Raw genomic sequence first — 19,227 nt, forward strand, 5'->3', positions numbered from 1 at the left:
AAAAATATAGCCGCTCTTTGCTAGTTGATTTCGGCAATTCTCTTTGGCGTTGTCATCTTGTTGAGCAAAGAAGAGCTTCCGACCCATGACTGAAAGAATCCCAACAAAACGTCAAAAGAAATCAATTGAGGGGGTTATTGAAATAGAGGATGAAGAAAAATCTGTGCGGGAGCTTGAGATGAGAGACATAGCTTCAATTTGTACTTCAGTACTTGGACACAGATCTTAGTAGTCCGATGACTGAGGAAGGGTTTTTTTTCTGCGCCGGTGCATGGCAGATAGGACCCAAGTCCTCCATTGTTGTGTCATCGTGCACCAGTGCGTTATTTTTTGAGAGGGGAACGAGAAGATCGAGTACCTCAAAAAACAGGGGCACGGTTAAAAATTAGGTCCATCAAAAAAGTAGGTCGCAAGATAAACAGTACTGTGGGGCAAGCGCTCTTTTAGGTATGGACTGAGTGTCGACTGAGTGCTCAATAGATGCCCTGGATAAATCCTGAGTAATCAATCCGGGACAGATCAGTGAGTAGCCAATCACAATCACTGAGCACTCACTGAGCGCTCACTGAGCGCTCATTGGACCTCACTGATCATCACGTGATGGCACTGAGCAGCTCAGTGAGTCTGAGCCCAGACTGAAATTTACTCAGTGAGCCTGACTCTGAGCGCCCTCATTAAAGCGGCGGCAGCTAAGATAGGAAAGCCCCACCTGGCAGAGGAAAAATGGTACCTATAGTGCCCTACGTACCGGATTTCCTATACTAAATCTCGGCTTTCCTTTTCCGTTTTAGTGCTTAGACCCTCGCCGCTTTTGCTCACTGAGTAGATCTAAGCACGTCTCTGAGCGCCCTGATCTGATCAGTGAGTATTATATAAGCTCTTAGATTCGCTCACTGAGCAAGTCTGACCTAACGTACTTCCCGCATGACCGGGTTACCCGGTTGAGCGGGTCACCCCAAAACACCATACTAAACGCGATTTTTAAGTCATAATATATCAACAACGAAAATATAATTTTGCTTGATTCTAAGTATACTATGATCTCCTAGTATAAGAATTAGTATAGCATAGCTTATGTATTCAAAAAATGATTATTTAGCTGTATTACCAAAAATACGCTCCGCTCGAGCGATGTAGTTATATATATCCATATTATCACACCCTAGAATATTTCTTGAGCTTATAAAAATATCTAGTAGGATATATTTGATACTGAGGTACCATAAGATCATATAATCAGCCTTAAGCGTTGAAATTTGAAGTTGTGAAATATTGCATTTAGTATAGTGTTTTAGGGTGACCCGCTCAACCGGGTGACCCGGTCATGTGGGAAGTACGTTACTTACTGTTGGAATTGCGTCTGGTGAATAAAACCGTGGTAGAAATCGTTCGTGCGCACTAATCTTAGAGGCACGATTATGGAAGAGAGACGAATCAAGATAGATCACAATCGGCTGATCAGACAGAAGAATCAAGCAGTGGAAGGTTGATTCAGATGGTCTACTATGCCCGGCAATTCTTCCTGAGATAAAAAGGATATCAAACTTGTTCATTCTAACTAGGAAACAGAATGAAATTTATAACATGAGGAACATGGCAAATATCACATAAGGAAATCAAGAACATTCGAGGTCATTTTGGAGTGTTGAACATTCTTCAGCCTATTCAGGCAATGTTGACACGATCGTTGAGGATCAGATTCTAGGGGTACACAAGATGGTATTCTTCCGCGATAGAACCAGGAAAATTGCTTAGTATGCAGGCAGAATTCAAATTGGCAATCTAGGCCCACCTACATATACCGACATAAACTATACTAATACCTTAATAAGAACCTTAAGAACGACTATATACGCGAATCTAAAAGCCTAGTAAGGGCCCTAATCCTCTTTATACTAAAATCGGATAGGAGTCTTTACCTCTATATTAGCTACTAGGGACTTAATAAGGTTTTAGTTAAGAATTAGTACTCTTTATCTCTTATTTTAGAGATTTAAGACTAATTATTAGGTAGTAACATGTAAGAATCGCTTTATTTAGTTAAATTAATATACATCCACTAATCCTGCTGCTCCGACATCTATAAATCGCCTTATGGTAGGATATCATACCACGAAGAGAGAACTAGTTTTCTTTTTTTCAGAGTATTAACTTCCATATATAGATAACGTAATTGGCTATGAATTTAGTAATATGATTAAAATGTACTAAAGCATCAGACAATATGGTGCGCTATGTAGAAAACTGGCTCTATATTTTCTTAAAATCAGCTGGTAGTAAAACCAAATAAGTACTAAAACTAAATCCATGATACCTAAGTGGATTTTAAACCAGAGAGATCGATGCTTCACGTGTCAGCTCAAATTGAGGAGTGGGTTCATTGGTCTAATGCATTCATTACCTACTGAATAAGTGTGTCACCGCATTAGTTGGTTTAAGTGGATCCTAATTACGAATAACCAGCCATAGATACTATCAGTAAACTTTCACTCAAGGCCCGACGGACAAGGATCTGAAAGCTTAATCATGAGGCAGTAGGAAATATAGAGAATTTCGTTTCGGAAAACAGAACACTCCCCTGGCACACAGACTTCTTGTCTTAGCGCCCCACTCTGCTTGCGATCTGCTGAACTTGGTTAGAGAACGCCCCGCTAATGGGGCGTGCAGAGATATTATTGGCCCAACGGGTGAATAGCCCGAAGGAGCAAATGACTCTATCGATAGAACTGAGAACACCATCATTGCGCAATCATTGCAGAAATGCGCAAATCAGCTGAAAAAACATCCGTAAAAAGGTATCCATAAAAGCCCTTGTTCCCTAAAAGTAGGATGCTCCTGGTCTCACCTTTACGTCTAGTTTTATTTCGTTTGACCCTCCGTTTGCCTCGTTTCTAGAACCATGGCCGACACCAACGTAGCCAAGACGGAAAACTCCACCCAGTCCCTAAAAGATATTGCCCATTTACAGTCCTCGACGGAAATAAGCAATGACAGAACATATGTGCAGGCCGGGGAGTTGGGCTTTGAGGAATCTACTAGTGGTGGATTGGGTCGCCATCTGGGTACATTTTCAACTATCTTCTTGATGTAAGTGGCTTCCATCATTGGTCCAATTTCTGAATCAATAGCTGATCGGAAGAGAATAGCGTGGGTCGCATTATCGGAACCGGTATCTTCTCCACGCCGTCTTCTGTGATCAGCAGCGTGGGTAGCGTCGGCGCCGCGATGCTGCTATGGCTCCTGGGCCTGGCTTTGGCTGGGTCTGGCTTGAGTGTGTGGCTTGAGCTTGGGTGTATGATCCCCCGTAGCGGAGGCGAAAAGGTCTATCTCGAGGCGGCATACAGACGGCCGAAATTACTAATCACCGTGGTGTTTGCGGTCCAGGCCATCGCGCTAGGATTTACGGGTGAGTTATTGCAGTTGTGCCGAGCAATAGTACCCGCTAAATAATTGTCATAGCCTCCGGATGCATTGTCTTTGCGTCATATGTATGGGCGGCTGCAGGGAGAAAGGCTTCCGAATGGGAGGAACGAGGAGTTGCCATAGCGGTAATTGTGTTTATCACGCTGCTTCACACACTTCTACCCAAATGGGGTGTTCGCGGGATGAATGTCATCGGGGTCTACAAGATCATTCTCCTGCTATTCGTTGTTGTGACGGGCTGGGTGGTCCTCAGCGGTAAGGTCGCAAATATCCCAGACCCCTACAGGAGCTTTCACCATTCATTCGAGGGATCGGCCACGTCGAGTAATTTATATGCGATTGCACTGTTCAAAGTGATGAATTCCTACGCTGGGTAAGCGATGACCCATATACCTTGGCCTCTTGAAGTTATTGTCATCGAAGTCTCATATACCATATAAGCCTTGTTACTGATCTTTTCTCTTAACATAGCTGGAGCAACGCCGCATACGTGCTAAATGAAATTCGAAACCCGGTCCGCACCTTGAAGATTGCAGCTCCCATCGGACTCTCAATTTGCGGTGTTCTATACATGCTAGCCAATGTTGCGTATTATGCCGCCGCAACCCCTGAAGAGGTCGCCGCCAGCGGTACCACCGTCGCATCTTTCTTTTTCGGAAAAGTCTTCGGATCGGCCGGAAAACGCGCGTTGAGGTATCTGTCTTTCTCCTTTCATTCATTGACTTACTGTGTGTCTAAATGCTAATTAAAAATACCTCACTGTCAGTGCACTGATTGCCATTTCCGCCTTTGGAAACGTTCTGACTGTCACTTTCGCACAAGCCCGAGTGAACCAGGAGTTGGCCAAGGAAGGGGTGATTCCATTTCCAAAGTTTTGGGCCTCTAGCTGGCCCTTTGGATCTCCGTCATCAGGCCTTTTACTGCACTTTATCCCATCTTTTATTGTTATCGTTGCAATTCCTTTCGGCGACGCATACAACTTTATTTTGGATCTAGAGGGCTACCCCGGCAGCGTGATTAATTTCTTAGTGGTACTAGGGTTATTCTACCTACGATGGAAAGCGCCGCAGGTGCAGCGCCCGTTCCGTGTCTGGTGGCCAGTTGCATTCTTCTTCTTGGTTGGCCAGTCGTTCCAGCTTGTGGCGCCCTTTATTCGACCGCCAGGTGGGAAGGGCGATACATCGCTTCCGTACTGGCTCTCGTCTGTGGTGGGCATTGTTATTCTTGTCACAGCGGTGGTATACTGGGCGGTATGGTGGAAACTCTTGCCTACTATAGGGCGATATCGCCTTGTTCCACAGCACGAATTTCTTGCGGATGGAACCGCAGTCGTGATTTATAAGAAGGTCAAATAGAAGTTTGTTGTCGCTCGCTCAGACGGAGGATATTTAGATGTTGGACTAGGAGCTGCTTGGGGAAATACGCCAAAATGGATATAATAGCTCCATAAATGTCTGAGACTGGAGCTTCTTATTCAAGTCTCATCAGATAGTTGATGTGTGGTAACAGAGGGTTGCGACCTATCTATGTATACTCTATCTAGCAAATCATGACTTTAAGACAATATAACACTTAAGACTTGGAACTTATAATCAAACTTATCTATTGGGCAAAGTATGAGGATTTCAAAACTGTAATTTAATTATTTTTATATTTTCTGGTTGTTGAGTTATTTATGTTCTAAGCTGGCCTGTTTTATCGATTCTGAATTCGAGTAGACCTCGGAATTACCCTCGCGAGGGTCGTCCACATAAACCTCGGCCGGAGGGCGGTGGGGAAGGGGATAGTATCCGATTTTAGGAGAATAAGCTTTTGGGGCCGTCAAACCCACGTCACTAGAAAGGCAAATAGGTAGGGTCGCCGTTATAGAAACGGGACTTGGATAGCGACCAGTGTAGGATAGATATACAGACGCTAAGCTTTAGTTTAGGACTCTATTAGTAAAATGGATCCAGACAGAAAGCGGTGCTTAGCATACTGATAGTAGAGATAGAGGGTAGAGAAACTGCTTAGGATACGAGAATAGGAGATACTCATATAAGGCTAACGCTAACGTAGGTGAATAAGCCAGGAAATAGGGAAATACGCAAAAAAGGATAAGCGTAGCGAATGCGGGAGAGGGAAAGGTAGATAGAGGGGAAATACAGTTCAAACTATCGGAGCGAAACTTGTCGATGGGATTCAAACCAGGGGAGTAAGACGGCAGATAAGCCAGGTTTCCCCCCAGCGTCCGCGCACATTTCCTTTATTCGATCAGAGTGGTGAAAGGAAACATTGTCCATGACAATCACCGACTTCGGTTCAGGCCCTTTCCCCCACAGTACTTGAGAAGCTGCCCGATAAACTGCTACAGTTCTTCACATATGATGCTTGATGCTGCTAACACAGACATCCATATGCCATTTAGATATCGTCTCTTGCTCTCTCTCTCGTCATCTCTCCCTCTTTCCTTCTCCTCATGCTTAGTTGATTCCTTGAAATACCACTACGTTGGTTGATCTTCTGTCTCTTCGGAACAGAGCTGTAACTTCTATCATCTATATTGCTGAGGAATTTTCAAACAGTCCATCCATGCTATACCGCAAGACCTTAGGCCGGGCATAATTCTAGAACATCACTTGGAATCGTCCAGTCCTTCATCAAGTCATCGCGCGTTTGAAGCTGCATCAGGAGACCGGCGGCAACATGCCAGGAAATGTGGCAATGAAATGCCCACAGGCCAGGGTTGTCAGCTTGGATCCGGATTAGGGTCCAACCATATGCGTCCACCATCACGGTGTCACGGCGCATAGGATTCGTGGTGTTCAACGAGTCATAAATCTCCCAGGGGAAGTACTGCTCCTGGGAGCTAGCCATGACCCAGAACTCATACCCGTGCAGGTGGAAGGGGTGGGAGCCATCATCGAAGTTCTGGATGAGAATATCAACGACCTGATTGTCAGGGATGTCGAGAATGTATTGACTCTGTAATCCGTACGGTGCCCCTGCTCCAGTCTGATTGAAGGTAGTATTCCCAGCGCGTAGGTGGGGAAGTATCCAATTCAGAGTGGGAATTTGAGATACCTTGTAGGACGTGCCATTAATGTACGCCAGGTCCAAGGAATCGTCCCCAATCTGGAAGGAAACCTGGATAACAAATAGATTGTCTGCAGGGGGCGCCTGCTGTACCACGGAGGGCACAAGAAGAGTCGAATTCAAATCTTCACATAAGGGATCCATGGGATTATTCCAACCCACTGACTCCACTCCCGGCAATGCAGTGTTGTTACCGTATGCCAAAATTCCGAGAACTGTGGGATTGAGGACTGGATTTTGGACGAAGAAACAATTGGTGTCCATTTCCGCCCGCATCCAGTAGTTTTGCGCCGTTTGATTAGCGTTAAGCACAAATGAGTAACGTTGAGCCGATGCGATCTTCAGGATTTGGAGCTCTAATGGTTCCACCATGGTGCTATCCCCCTCAATCACAGTCATGGTGTGGTTATCAATTGCAAACTGGAAAGTGGCAAATCCTCCCGTATTGATGATCCGGAATCGGGTTTTCGTGTTTTGTTCAACAGGGAAAAGAGCCCGTGAGGAGTTGTCGTAGCATGTATATCCACTGTTGGCCTCATAGGAGGAACAGTTGAAGCTGCCTCGGTTAGCGGGAATCGTGATGTCGCGACGCATCTGACAGCTTAAAAATCACATACTAGTTTGTCCCTTGGATCAGTCCGTTGTCCGGCACCGGCTCGGTATTCTCGTTGCCGGGGGCGAGATATTCGGGGAGGTAAGCCGCGCTGAGGTCATGATAATAGTCCTGAAGAACCATAACCTGATCCTGCGTATATCCATAGCGCGTCTGGTATTCAGCCTCCTCGGGGGCATGAATGATGAAAGGCCCGAATAGACCATCCATGCGCTGGGTTGATGCGTGAGAATGATACCAAAACGTGCCGAACTGGTTTTCCACGGTGAAGTTGTAGAGGAAACTCTGTCCCGGTGGGATAGGACACTGCGTGATCCCGGGCACTCCATCCATCCAGTTGGTGCCATTTTGAAATAGGCCATGCCAGTGGATTGTGGTGGCGTTGGGCATGTTGTTCGTCACGTTAACCAAAACACGGTCGCCTCGATTTACTCGCACCATCGGACCAGGATATTTCTCATTGATGACCAGAACTTGACGCAGAACACCTAGAAGCACTATCAGCGGCAGACCCCTCGCCCCGTGCACCGAGGGCTTTGCTTACCATCTGGGAAGGCATCAATCACGGATATCGTCCAGTTGTATGTGCGCGTGGTGGGTTCTGCATTCAGATCCCAACTCGTCATGTCCAGTACGTACTCGGACGAGGGAAGTCTCCATGACTCGTTGCCCAGCGGTGGGTTGTACTCTACGGAGGACGCAATTGACGGTGCGCTGGCGCTGCTCGTAGACAAACGGTGGTCGTTATGCTTCAAGCCAACACCGAGCCCTACCCCAAGAGCTAGTGCCAGGACCACAAAGACACCAATGCTGCCAAGAGCGACGATTGCCCGCCGTTTCCACCACGGTGGTGGCATTGAAGCCACCTTGCCGGGTACAGCAGCAACGCTCTGTTGGGAGGTCATGTGGGACAACGTCGGCAGGTTGTAGCGACCAGGAGAACTCCAGCAAAACTATCCGAGAAGTATATAAAAATTTGCCATGATCCGGGATTTCCGATCGGCTGATGCCGATGTCCACAGGAACCACAAGCTCAGGAACCATTTTGTCTTACTCTTCGGAGTAAACGGAAGACCCCGAGAACGAGCGATGACCAAAAACGTGGTTCTCTCTTCGATGCCGAGTGGTCTTCCACCAACGCCCCACAATGCTTGGCCAAAGCTTGGTTCGGGGTCTGATAAGCCACGCGTAAATTCTTACCTTCAACTCTGGATTGGTGCCCTCCGAGCTTACTCCTCACGCAGCAAGATAAGAGAGTAAGACACCGAAGATGAGACCTTCTCAGCGCGAGCGATGCCAAAACCCATAAATGACCGCGTTTCCGTCAACGTGTTACGATTTTCGATGCTGAGTGGCCAGTGGCCCAGGAAGCCGCAGCCTGAAGGCGGACGGGTTTACGGCCTCAGGTTGGGGCGACTCGGGTTGCCCTAGGCTCAGGAAGGGAGGTCATCAACGGATGCACTAAATTGGAAGTTTACCGATCCCGGGTCGCTTTTCGAGACGGAGGACGGCGTAGTATTTAAGGGAAAAGAGATGGTTTATGATTGACCGGCACGCCTTCCTCCTTCTTCCATTCCACTCCATCCTTTCCCTCCCTTGCCTACCATGAGCCCTCTTGGTGCCTCCCTTCTCGCGCTGGTCGGCGTGGCCGCCGCGGCGAGCATCACCACCAGTGAGCCTGCGCTCGCGGCCATCCACGCGGCCGAGGCAACCACACTGCCGTCGTCTCCTACCTCGGATGTCCAGGGTGTTGCGTTCAACCGCTTCTTCCAGATCTGGCTGGAGAACACTGTAAGCATCCCGAGTTTTACCAGGGTACAGGAATCTACTGCTGACACCGGACAACCCCCCGACAGGACTACAGCGCCGCTGCAGGTGACCCAAACCAGCAATGGCTAGCCAGCCAAGGCATCAAGTTGACCAACTACTTTGGCATTGGTCACACCTCCGAGCCCAACTACTGTGCGGTCGCCGCTGGTGACAACTTTGGCATGGACAATGATAACTTCCATCAGATTCCTACCAATGTGTCGACAGTGGCCGACCTGTTGAACACCAAGGGCATCTCCTGGGGCGAGTACCAGGAGGCCATGCCCTACCCGGGCTTCCAGGGCTACAACTACTCCAACCAGGAGACGTATGCCAACGACTATGTGCGCAAGCATGACCCGTTGATCTTGTTCGACCAGATCACGAACAACGACACCGCGCTGAGCCAGATCAAGAACTTCACTAGCTTCTACGACGACCTCAAGAACGAGAAGCTTCCCCAGTGGGCCTTCATCACTCCCAACATGACCAACGACGCTCATGACACCAATGTTACCTTTGCCTCCGAGTGGCTGCGTGGATTTGTCACGGAGCTCAAGAGCAACACCTACTTCTGGGATAACACGCTTTTGCTTCTGACTTTTGACGAGAGTGAGACCTACGCGTTGCAGAACCGTGTGTTTAGCGTTCTGCTCGGTGGCGCGGTCCCAGCTGACTTGGTGGGCACCACGGATGATACCGTCTACACCCACTACTCCGCCATTTCTTCTGTGTCTGCCAATTGGGGCCTGCCTTCTCTTGGTCGCTTTGACTGCGGTGCCAACATCTTCCAGGTGGTGGCCAACAAGACTGGCTACACAAACTGGGCGGTCGACCCCTCGTCCCTTTACCTCAACGAGTCCATGCCTGGCCCGCTGTCCCTGGGTGAATACTCTAAGTACGAGTCCACCTGGGCTGTGCCTACCACTGACGCCATGTGCGCCGGCGGCCACGGTATCCTGCAGGCTGTGATTGATACGTACAAGGGTCAGAACCCCACCTTCAACTACACTGCGCCCTTCCCGTATGACACCTCCGCCGGCCTTGGTCTCGGCGTGTCGTTCTCGCGAAATGGTACTACTTACGTCTCTGGTCTCAACGACACCACATCGACCTCCACCACCACCACCTCTAGCTCCGCCAAGCCCTCTGCCAGCAAGGGTGCTGCCGCTCTCCTGACCCCATCCATGGGAAGCGGGCTGGTTGCGGTCCTCCTGGCTGGTCTGGGTCTGATGGCTTAAGCATAGCTGTCTCAAGGCTCATTTTTTCCCAGGGGCCGGAAGCCAACCACAGCCGCGCTGCGGAATGTTACCATAGTTAGAAGACGGAGAAATGTAGGCTTATGTGATTATAGATTAGTGTCCTTTTGGTCCAATAAATCAGTCATAAGAACAATGCATCTTTCTTCGTAGTTGAGCCCGCTGGGTACTAACCATATGGCACAGCTCAAAATGGGTGACACGATACAGAATAGCCTGGTCCTATCCCGTGGAAAGAAGAACTCCGGTTTCTTATTGTGCAGGGTTGTATCTTCGAATCATTTATATCACCGTATTTATAACAACACAGCAGCGAAAAACTTGGGGCATGTAGATCATCACCCCAGAACGTGACCTTATGAGGAAACAACATGATTCCAAACCCAATATTAATGAAATTTTGAAAGTGATGAGAAAAGGCGTGCGTAATAATACTCCAGGGTCGGCGGACAGAGAAGATGCATAAACCATCCTTGTATATAGTTTTTGCTTTTAAGATTATATATCTTTTAGGATGGTTTAGTTCGGTATAATTAAAACTCACCGCTTTCCGGTACCGCTTCGGGCCGGTTTAGGCCCTTGCCAAGTATGTTATATAAACCTTGCTTTCCTTGATGATAGGTCTACCCTGCGATGGGCCCTTCTGGAAGGTTTCTATTTGGTAGATGATATATGTATACTACGTCATGTAGTTAAGAGAGGCTTGAGGATAAGAGGCCTATGCAATTGAACCCTTTGAAACTTTTGTCAGGAAAAGGAATATACAGCTAGTCAACTTGTAAACGTCTCAGGTAGTATCCATAAGAATAGTCTACATCAATGCTATCTGCGAGCTGATGAAAGCCGATTCAGAATGAATTGGTTATGAGAGCTAAAACCATGGGGACTCTGTACACTTGGACCGCACCCATTTCCTCAACCGACTTCCGCAGGTATATTGAAACATGGGCAACGGCTTTCAGCTCTCTCAATTAACCATATTTCCCATTTGACCATAATTCCCATTTGACCATAATTCCCATTTGACCATAATTCCCATTTGACCGTAATTCCCAGTGACCATAAACGCAAAATTGGTAGGAAATGGCGAATATTGGTGCACTAACCGATGGAAAAGGAGAAGCAAAAGGATGATTGAAGATGGAGAGGGGCAAAACGAAGTGTGTGATTAGGCATAAGACAACCGGGGGACTTGGGTGGCCAGTTCAGAATGATAAAAGACCGGCAATCCACACCGTTCATGACTTGTGGCGGTTGCTGGCTGCCGTTTCAATTCCTGCAACTTTAAACATATCATAACTCATGCTGCGACAGCTGTAACTAGACCGTACTTATCCTTCTGGCTAGTTCCTTTAAGATTTGTCATTCTAGCACCCATCACTGACTGGTTCGTGAAATGTGTACATAAAGGTTGGAACCTACGGCCAGAGTAATTCCTTAACACAATCACTTTTGTCTGATACAACCTTAAACCTTAGCCGATGGTGGAGGCGATTATTTGGGTATCAGGAGGAAGCTTTGACACGGTGGATTGTGTGTTTGAAGGATTGCAACATGCCAGTGACCCCTGGACTACTAAAATTTTGGGCAAATCGGGCGCTTGCATGCGCTGGTAAGCCTGGTCACCAGGTTGGCAAGAATTGGCCATATCGCTTCATGAAACGTCTTCCAAAGTGCCTAGACCTAGGTCCAGTGAAGCAGAAAATAAAGGAATGGAAGCGTATCCGGGTAGAAAATACAGGTCTATTACCCCACTGGTACGATCTACTTGCGAATCTGTTAAAACATGTCCCCGCGCGGCTAGTATACAACTTCGACGAGTGTGGTTTTCGCCCTGGCGTGGGTAAATCACGTAAGGTGATTGGGTCAAAATCAAAATCAAAATCTTGCCCTGATATTGCTGACTATCTGTCATACAAAAAGCAATATAAAACAGTTCTCTAGTAAAACACGCGATGGCAGAGTATCACAGCGGGGTTTCGTACAGGTCATCAGCGGCAATTAAGGCTGATTCATCAACACTGGACGAGAGCCAACCTAATGATTGAGAAGGCGGGGTAATATATATGTAATCACAAATAAAAAGAGATTAATGTGTCTCGGTGTGAGTAGAGACGGCACCCGAGTGATTGCACTCGGGCTCATAACCTGTTGTAAATCAAAAGGAAGCTTGATTATTCTAATCTCTGATAGGATACAAGGCCCTATGTATACAACATGAAGTCAAAGTTGATTGGAAATGAACGTGGTCGTCGTATAATAGATGGGCAGGAATTATTTCCGATGTTGCAGCTGCGTTCCTGAGCAGCAACAGCCTCAAATCACAACACATACGACCAGGAGCATGCTTCCTCCATGCTATCCATCTGCAACTGATATGACGTCCAAGGTTCTGTCCAGTCTAAGCCTTACCATACCAGGCCTTGGTCAAGAAGTCTTCAGTGTCCGTAAACTTGTAGTCGGGCAGCAGACGGTTCCATTCATCCGAAACCTGATACGCCTTGTCGTGGATGGCTAGCAGAATGCCTGCGGTAAAAATTCTCGACAACACTTCAACCTGCTCGGGTGGAATTGATGGGTGATTAATCTCGGGCACCCACGAAGTGTTCCATTCCCCGTTTTCAAAGGCATGCGCTGTCACTTTCTGGATATCAAAAGGTGGACCACCTAATAAGAAAAACCAAAAATAAATCAGCCGATATTCACCACCTATCCGGGAAAGACTTACCGCGGACTTTCTCGCCGAGGGCGATGATTTCCTTGACTGACAGCTCGGAGCCTCTGATGCCTCCAACAACAGGCCATTCACCCTCAAATTCAATGGCTCTAGCAACAACATTCGCTAGGTCCTGCGATGTTGTGAGACTAATACGGTCATTCTCACTGCCCTCCAGCAAAATCGCTCGGCGGCGGTAAAAGTCCCACGGAAGTTCCACTTGCTGGACGTTATCGGACGACTTAAAAGGAGCGGTGAAGTAGTTTGTGAAAGTGCCTGGTTGAAAGAGGGTGTATTCAAGAACCTGGTAATTAAATATCGTATCAATTTCCGAAAGTGTTAAGAGTTTGCCGGGCCTTACCTTTTTGTCCTTGTTCAACTCTTTAAGATACCGGCGTGTTTCTCCCTTGTAAGCATACCAGCCCAGATGCTCTAGACCGGCTCTGCGGAATATTAACGACCGAAGCAATCTGAGGGCTAGGATAACCTACGAGGCCCACTCGCTTGGCGCAAACCGCTTCACGCCAGCTTGAACCGCAGCGTCGATGAGATTCTTCTGGATTGGAGCTGCTGGCTCATCGCCGACGAAAGAAAGCAAAGTGTGAGTTCCCTGCAGAATTTGTGCTAACTGCTCCTTATCCTTGTAGTCTGTTTTAGCCCATGTTATGCCTCCACTCGTCTCTCCCACTGGGGCGTCCTGTGTAGATCGGTTAATTGCAACTATCAAGCGACAGCCAGGATAATGTAAAAACCTTTCGTGACAGAATTAAAATCTCGTGCTTCTTGGTAGCAACAAGGACATCGATGATCTCCTGTCCAACGTCTGTCCAGACATCAGTCAGTGATGCAGCAGAGTAGAGTGTCCTTAATCTAGTAGAACATACTGCCAGAGCCACCAGCAATCGCAATCTTGACCATCTTATTTGTGTAAACAGTTTGAGTATTTCAATCGAATGGAATATTTGTTTGGATAAAAGAGTTTGTTCCTTCGGATGCGAGGCGCACTTTATAGCTACTGCCACGAAGGCTTCGGCCGAACTCACGAACATCAACAATGAGAATGAGAACGATCCCACCGACGTGGTGACATGACGCCAATAGGCCTACCAAGCGTCGCGATTATCATGTCATCGCTGATTAATGCCAACTTGAGCTCGTCATCCCGAAGATTATTGTAAGATCGTACTTCTGGTGAAACCTCCTCCTCGAAACAACGGGTGGAATCCCTTCCTCAACCTCTGGTTCCCCTGATGAGGTCACCCATTCTATCTCATCATTCCATAATTTAAAACTCGTAGTCAATAAATGCCATTTTCTGAATATCTGTAAAGTCTTGGGGAAAGCAAACATCTGTCAACTCTATTATAGTAAGGAAGCAAATGCTAACGGCGTGTTATTTCAGTGGATATTTTATTAGCTAATGTTGAGGTGTCTACTCTATATAGTGCATCGATACCACGCTTGATTCTATTTTAGCGGTAGGGTTTCTGCGTGTTTCTGCATTTAGAAACCAGAAATATGATTTCCCATGGCGCTTCACTTGGCAACGTGAAACGTGGCTGTTCGCCCGCCGAGCTCGGATAAAAGCATTCTGACGTCAGCAACCACGCGACCGAGCCTCGGTGGTACGATCTCCTTCTCTTCCAGCATCATTTCTGGACGAAATTTGCTGGGCCCAGAGAGAAGTATATACGCTAACCTTTACGACAAAGCGAGCGCGCAGTTGATTGTGGGAAATGTGCGAAGCGAGTCCCCAGAGATACAGGATCGAGGCCAAACGAAGAAAGGTCCGCAAAGGCACTCAAAGCTGCTGGGAATGCAAGCGGCGTAAGGTTCGGTGCATTTTCGGCTCGCCCGCGAGTATCATCTGCGATAATTGCAAGCGACGCCGCACTTCTTGCATCAGCCAGGAGTATCCTGATCAGGAAGTGCCATCTGCAACCAGTGATCCGATTGAAGCGAGGCTCGGCCGAGTGGAGGCCCTTGTTAAGCAACTGGCCCAGAATGCAGGCTTCTTTCAGTCCTTGCAATCCCCCGGATCCCCTGCAAGAGATCTCCCTGAGACTCAGCAAGTATCGCCGGCACCGGAACATGGGGAGGAATCCCGGGAGAGGGCCGTCTCTACGATCAGCAACACAGCGGTGCGCTTCCCCACATTAAGCCATTGTTCAAAGGTAACTCTGACTTTTTAGAAGCACATTCCCGGTCCTGAACCCTCAACCTGCTTGGGGTCGTCTTTTATACCGCGGTCTCCAGTCACCGAGCATCCTCGCGCTCCAGACAGACGAGCTATAGGCAAGCACGAGGATGTGATCAACGGGCTTATCGCGGCGTGGCCCGACCAGAGCGAACTTGACCTCCTTTGCAGTCTCCCCGTTGGCTCCTCGATGTATTTGCATTGTGGAGTGTGCAAACATTATCTCAATTCCGAAGGTCAAACCCCTCCATCGCCGCACGAGGTTTTGCAATCGCCCCCACCGGGGTCCCATCCAGTGCTGGTCGCGCGTAAGCTTCTGATGCTCGGTACCTTCCTGCAAGGAGTTCTTCCGTCCTCAGTCCAAGGCTTAGAGAATCAGGGTATTTCCTACCACTATACCATGTCCCGTGTCGTGGATAGTGCTGTCAGACTCGTGACCACCAATGATGAGCTCACCGGCTCCGTGGAGGGCCTTGAGTGCATTATGCTTGAAGCAATGTATCACAACTACGCTGGAAACCTTCACAAGTCGTGGATGGCGATACGCAGGGCGTGCGCCGTAGCCCAGATGATGGCAATACATCGCGGTCTCAACTCACCGTCCTTGAAGATCCTCGACCCCGAAACTCGAGCCGCGTTCGATTCGGATTACCTGTGCTTTCGTCTGGTCCAAATGGACTGCTATCTCTCGATGATGCTGGGGTTGCCGCAGAGCTTGCTTGAAACCGGCTTTGCAACTCCTCAGGCATTGGAGAAATGCCATCCCGCTGAGCGTATGCAGCGCATCCACTGCCTCGTTGCTGGGCGCATCCTACAACGCAAGGATGCCGACGTAAACAACCTGACCGAAATTCACCAACATGAAAAACTGCTCCAAAAGGCTGCGGACGAGATGCCACCCCAGTGGTGGCTAATGCCAGACTTGAAGTCTATCAATAGCAGCAGAGTAGACATTCTATATGATACGATGCGTCTCAATGACCAACTCACTCAATACCATCTGCTGATTAGACTCCATCTGCCCTATATGCTGCGATCACCATCAGACCGCCGGTACGACCACAGCAAGATTACCGCTGTGAATGCCAGCCGCGAGATTCTTTCGCGCTACGTAGCCTCCCGCATGTCCAACCCCGGCCACTTCTACTGCCGCGGCGCCGATTTTCTGGCCTTCGTCGGCATTGCCGTCATGTGCCTCACTTACATCAACTCTCGCAGCCAGGGTCAAAGGCCGGTTGAAACACTGAACTCTGATACCGTCTTTAACTTTCTTGCCCATTGTCGGCCTGCTGACCGCGGCATCATGGAGCGTACTCTGGAAGTCATTGAATCCATGGCCCGAGCTAGCCATGATGCGATTTCCTCGAAATTCTCCCGTCTCATTCACCACCTGCTGTTCATTGAAGCCAACGCCGCCAATGGTACCGTGTACACCACGAGTTCATCCAGTGGTGACGAGAGAGAGCTCGAGGTCGAGGGCAAATTGACCAACGGTGGCAAAGCGCTACATCTGTACATTCCTTATCTTGGCAAGATCTACTTTGAGCCAGGTGTGGTTCCCAAGTGCTCTGCAACAGCGTCAACGCAACTTGATATGGACACGTCGACCACGCGTGATACAGATACATTGGTGCCTGGTCTGTTCGAAAACACTCGATCACTTGCTGGCTTGGAAGGTCCGCCAATGTGCTCGATCGACAAGCGACCGGTTGGCCCTGATATGGAGACTCTGCAATCGTCATTTACTTGGCAGCAGCCCTCTGCATCAGTTGAAGACATACATCGTCATCACGGTGCCGCCCAACCCATCCAATCGCTCCCTCCGCTGGAATTTTTCGACGCAGGAGATGACTGGGGCCTGCAGGGTGTTGACATAGCCCTTTTTGATAGTCTTACCCGCGGAATCACAATTACAGATGCAGCTGGAGAGAATTGGGCAGAATGGGATTATCCGAAATAGGCTACGTATGGCAAGTATAGTTGGTAGTAGAGCAGGATCATGACACCAAATTGGTTCTTCACGACGTTAGCAATTTCCATTCTGAAACTAGTGACTGAAGAAATGACCGAAGTTTGATGAGCAATACTTCCCAGCCTGACCATTAAATATACAGACAACGTAAGATTAGGATTTGCCGAGCGCGTGAAGTAAAGTGGCGGCATCATGATGTATTTGACTAATGGCGACTCCCAAGGAATAATAGAACAAATGACATATTTGCTGATATGGATTGGCGCGTCAGAATATGCATCACACTATTTCCATTTCTAGCTTTCATGGCCCATTCTAGATTCTAGATACTGGGAATTATACCATGACGCGTAGGAAATGCGCAACTAAAATCACCCACAAATGACGAAGAAATGAAGCGAACATTATAATGTTTCACAGCAAAATATACAATTCTTTGATTAAACTGTAGTCACCGTTACTTTTTTTGACTCGCAAATCCGAAAGAGTGGTTTGATTCAAAAGACTTCGCACAATTTGCTACTGTGAAAAAGAAATAAAGATAGGATACTCATCAGAGTACGGACCAAGATATGTCGTGGGACCCATCCGAAAGTCTTAAGTGTGAGCTTCAAGGGTTCCAGTTCCGACCATGGGTCCAAGTGGGGTAAGCCAGCTTCCACCAAAGGTACACTTGATGGAATAATCAAGTTCCTCCAGTGACGCATTCTCAGGTGCAGCGCTGGAAGTAAGTGCACCCTCTGGATACACCTGAACAGCACCATAATAACTGACAACGACAGTGATATCCCAGTAACGCGTACCATTCCACTCTTTATAGGATCTCTTAGTCAACGCCAGGATGTCAAATCCGGTGACTAGGACTTTGCGGGTGACTCCATGTTGAGCAACCTGCCTAGTGATATCTCCAGCGACAACTACCGCAGTTCCAGTGATAGAAGCCTGCTTGTCGGCTAAAAACGCGTGTTAAAGCCAACTTGCTTCAGCGGGATCTGATATTAACTTGCCTTAGAGGCAAATATACCTCGATAGATGTCTGCCTTCACGGCGTCCACATTCTTCTGAACACCTTTGTGAATATGCGAGTAATTACCGATAAGTGGGATTTGCTCCTAATATTTGCATAAGACTTCCTTCATAATCCTTCCTAAACCGGAGGGTTATACCATTTTGCTGGCTTTGTCTGTCGCTTTGGCCGGCTAGGGCTCTGAATTGCTGTTAAATTTGAGGATATGTCTGGAGACAAACAAACCATTGGTAGAATTATGATAATGGTGGACTTAAATACATCAGATGTCACAAGTTGAAACCTTGACCTGCTGATATTCTACGTCAGAGAATTGAAGATTTTCAAAGATTTTGAAGTTTCAAGATGATATAGGAGTCTAGACCGACTGTTTGGAAGCGGTGAGCGCCAATAATAATGGATACTTAGATACCCATGACACTGAGATCACTGAATAACCAACTAGTAACCACCCTAGATTGTTCTTTGATAGCCATGGTCGAGAGATCTTGTCCATCAAGTCATACGCAAGATCATAAGGAAATCCAAGGGAAAGAAGCCGTTTTCAGCGACTTCAAGATGAAAATATACCAGTAAGGAGAAAAATGGCCTGTTGGAATAGAATTAATAAACACCAAGATAGGAGCAGAATTTTCCCTGTTTGCAGAGCTATTTGTTCATTTAGTTGATGGTGATGTGGGATCCAGCTGTCACGAGGTTCCTCTGCCGCTCACCTAAGTCACTGTGGTAGATGTGAAGCTCTTCCTTAATAGCGCGCGTGAGACTCTCTCTCTCGGCCCTACTGCTAAAGACTCAGAGCGAAACATCCATTGAGTTGGTCACACTTAACTGGTTAATATGAAAAACATTACGTAAGAAAGTGAGGTGCTGTTATACGAATTCTTGAGGTGCCTCCCCCATCTCTGAATCCCCGCTTCTTCCCCCCACCTTTCTCTACTTCATTCCAAACAACGTGAACAACATTCCTTGTAATACTGTACTGATTTCCATCACGGTATTAGGATTAGAATGTTGTGGTGTCTAGCTGAGAATCTATTCAGTGATATTTGATGACCTCGGCCAGGCAGCCCGCGGCGCGAAGGGCCAAATAGTGGCACAGACCGCCTTCTACGGCGATCTCTCAGCTTTACGAGCAC

General features: G+C 47.7%; 6 protein-coding genes across 6 annotated transcripts; 3 read left to right on the forward strand and 3 right to left on the reverse strand.

The window, feature by feature from the left end:
- Positions 1 to 2,899: 2,899 nt before the first annotated feature.
- N7458_005996 (uncharacterized protein) lies at positions 2,900 to 4,778 on the forward strand (the record flags this gene model as incomplete). Its single annotated transcript, XM_056909378.1, has 5 exons — positions 2,900 to 3,087; positions 3,147 to 3,406; positions 3,460 to 3,796; positions 3,895 to 4,116; positions 4,190 to 4,778. The coding sequence occupies 5 exons, from the start codon at positions 2,900 to 2,902 to the stop codon at positions 4,776 to 4,778; spliced, it is 1,596 nt and encodes a 531-aa protein (XP_056765082.1).
- Positions 4,779 to 6,012: 1,234 nt separating this feature from the next.
- N7458_005997 (uncharacterized protein) lies at positions 6,013 to 8,016 on the reverse strand (the record flags this gene model as incomplete). Its single annotated transcript, XM_056909379.1, is given in 3 exon segments — positions 6,013 to 7,099; positions 7,116 to 7,599; positions 7,656 to 8,016. The coding sequence occupies 3 exon segments, from the start codon at positions 8,014 to 8,016 to the stop codon at positions 6,013 to 6,015; spliced, it is 1,932 nt and encodes a 643-aa protein (XP_056765083.1).
- Positions 8,017 to 8,716: 700 nt separating this feature from the next.
- Positions 8,717 to 10,161, forward strand: N7458_005998 (phosphoesterase-domain-containing protein; the record flags this gene model as incomplete). Its single annotated transcript, XM_056909380.1, has 2 exons — positions 8,717 to 8,902; positions 8,968 to 10,161. The coding sequence occupies 2 exons, from the start codon at positions 8,717 to 8,719 to the stop codon at positions 10,159 to 10,161; spliced, it is 1,380 nt and encodes a 459-aa protein (XP_056765084.1).
- Positions 10,162 to 12,580: 2,419 nt separating this feature from the next.
- Positions 12,581 to 13,813, reverse strand: N7458_005999 (uncharacterized protein; the record flags this gene model as incomplete). The annotated part of the gene is made up of 6 exons (XM_056909381.1): positions 12,581 to 12,846; positions 12,908 to 13,199; positions 13,257 to 13,338; positions 13,387 to 13,592; positions 13,648 to 13,718; positions 13,780 to 13,813. 6 exons carry the CDS (start codon positions 13,811 to 13,813, stop codon positions 12,581 to 12,583), a joined length of 951 nt encoding a protein of 316 aa, XP_056765085.1.
- Positions 13,814 to 14,631: 818 nt separating this feature from the next.
- On the forward strand, positions 14,632 to 17,052 carry N7458_006000 (uncharacterized protein; the record flags this gene model as incomplete). The annotated part of the gene is made up of 2 exons (XM_056909382.1): positions 14,632 to 15,036; positions 15,088 to 17,052. The coding sequence occupies 2 exons, from the start codon at positions 14,632 to 14,634 to the stop codon at positions 17,050 to 17,052; spliced, it is 2,370 nt and encodes a 789-aa protein (XP_056765086.1).
- A 609-nt stretch (positions 17,053 to 17,661) lies between these two features.
- N7458_006001 (uncharacterized protein) lies at positions 17,662 to 18,233 on the reverse strand (the record flags this gene model as incomplete). The annotated part of the gene is made up of 3 exons (XM_056909383.1): positions 17,662 to 18,017; positions 18,089 to 18,176; positions 18,231 to 18,233. 3 exons carry the CDS (start codon positions 18,231 to 18,233, stop codon positions 17,662 to 17,664), a joined length of 447 nt encoding a protein of 148 aa, XP_056765087.1.
- Positions 18,234 to 19,227: the final 994 nt, after the last annotated feature.

This window comes from Penicillium daleae, assembly GCF_028827525.1.
Source record: "Penicillium daleae strain IBT 16125 chromosome Unknown utg000006l_segment0_segment0, whole genome shotgun sequence".
NCBI classification, from domain to species: domain Eukaryota; kingdom Fungi; phylum Ascomycota; class Eurotiomycetes; order Eurotiales; family Aspergillaceae; genus Penicillium; species Penicillium daleae.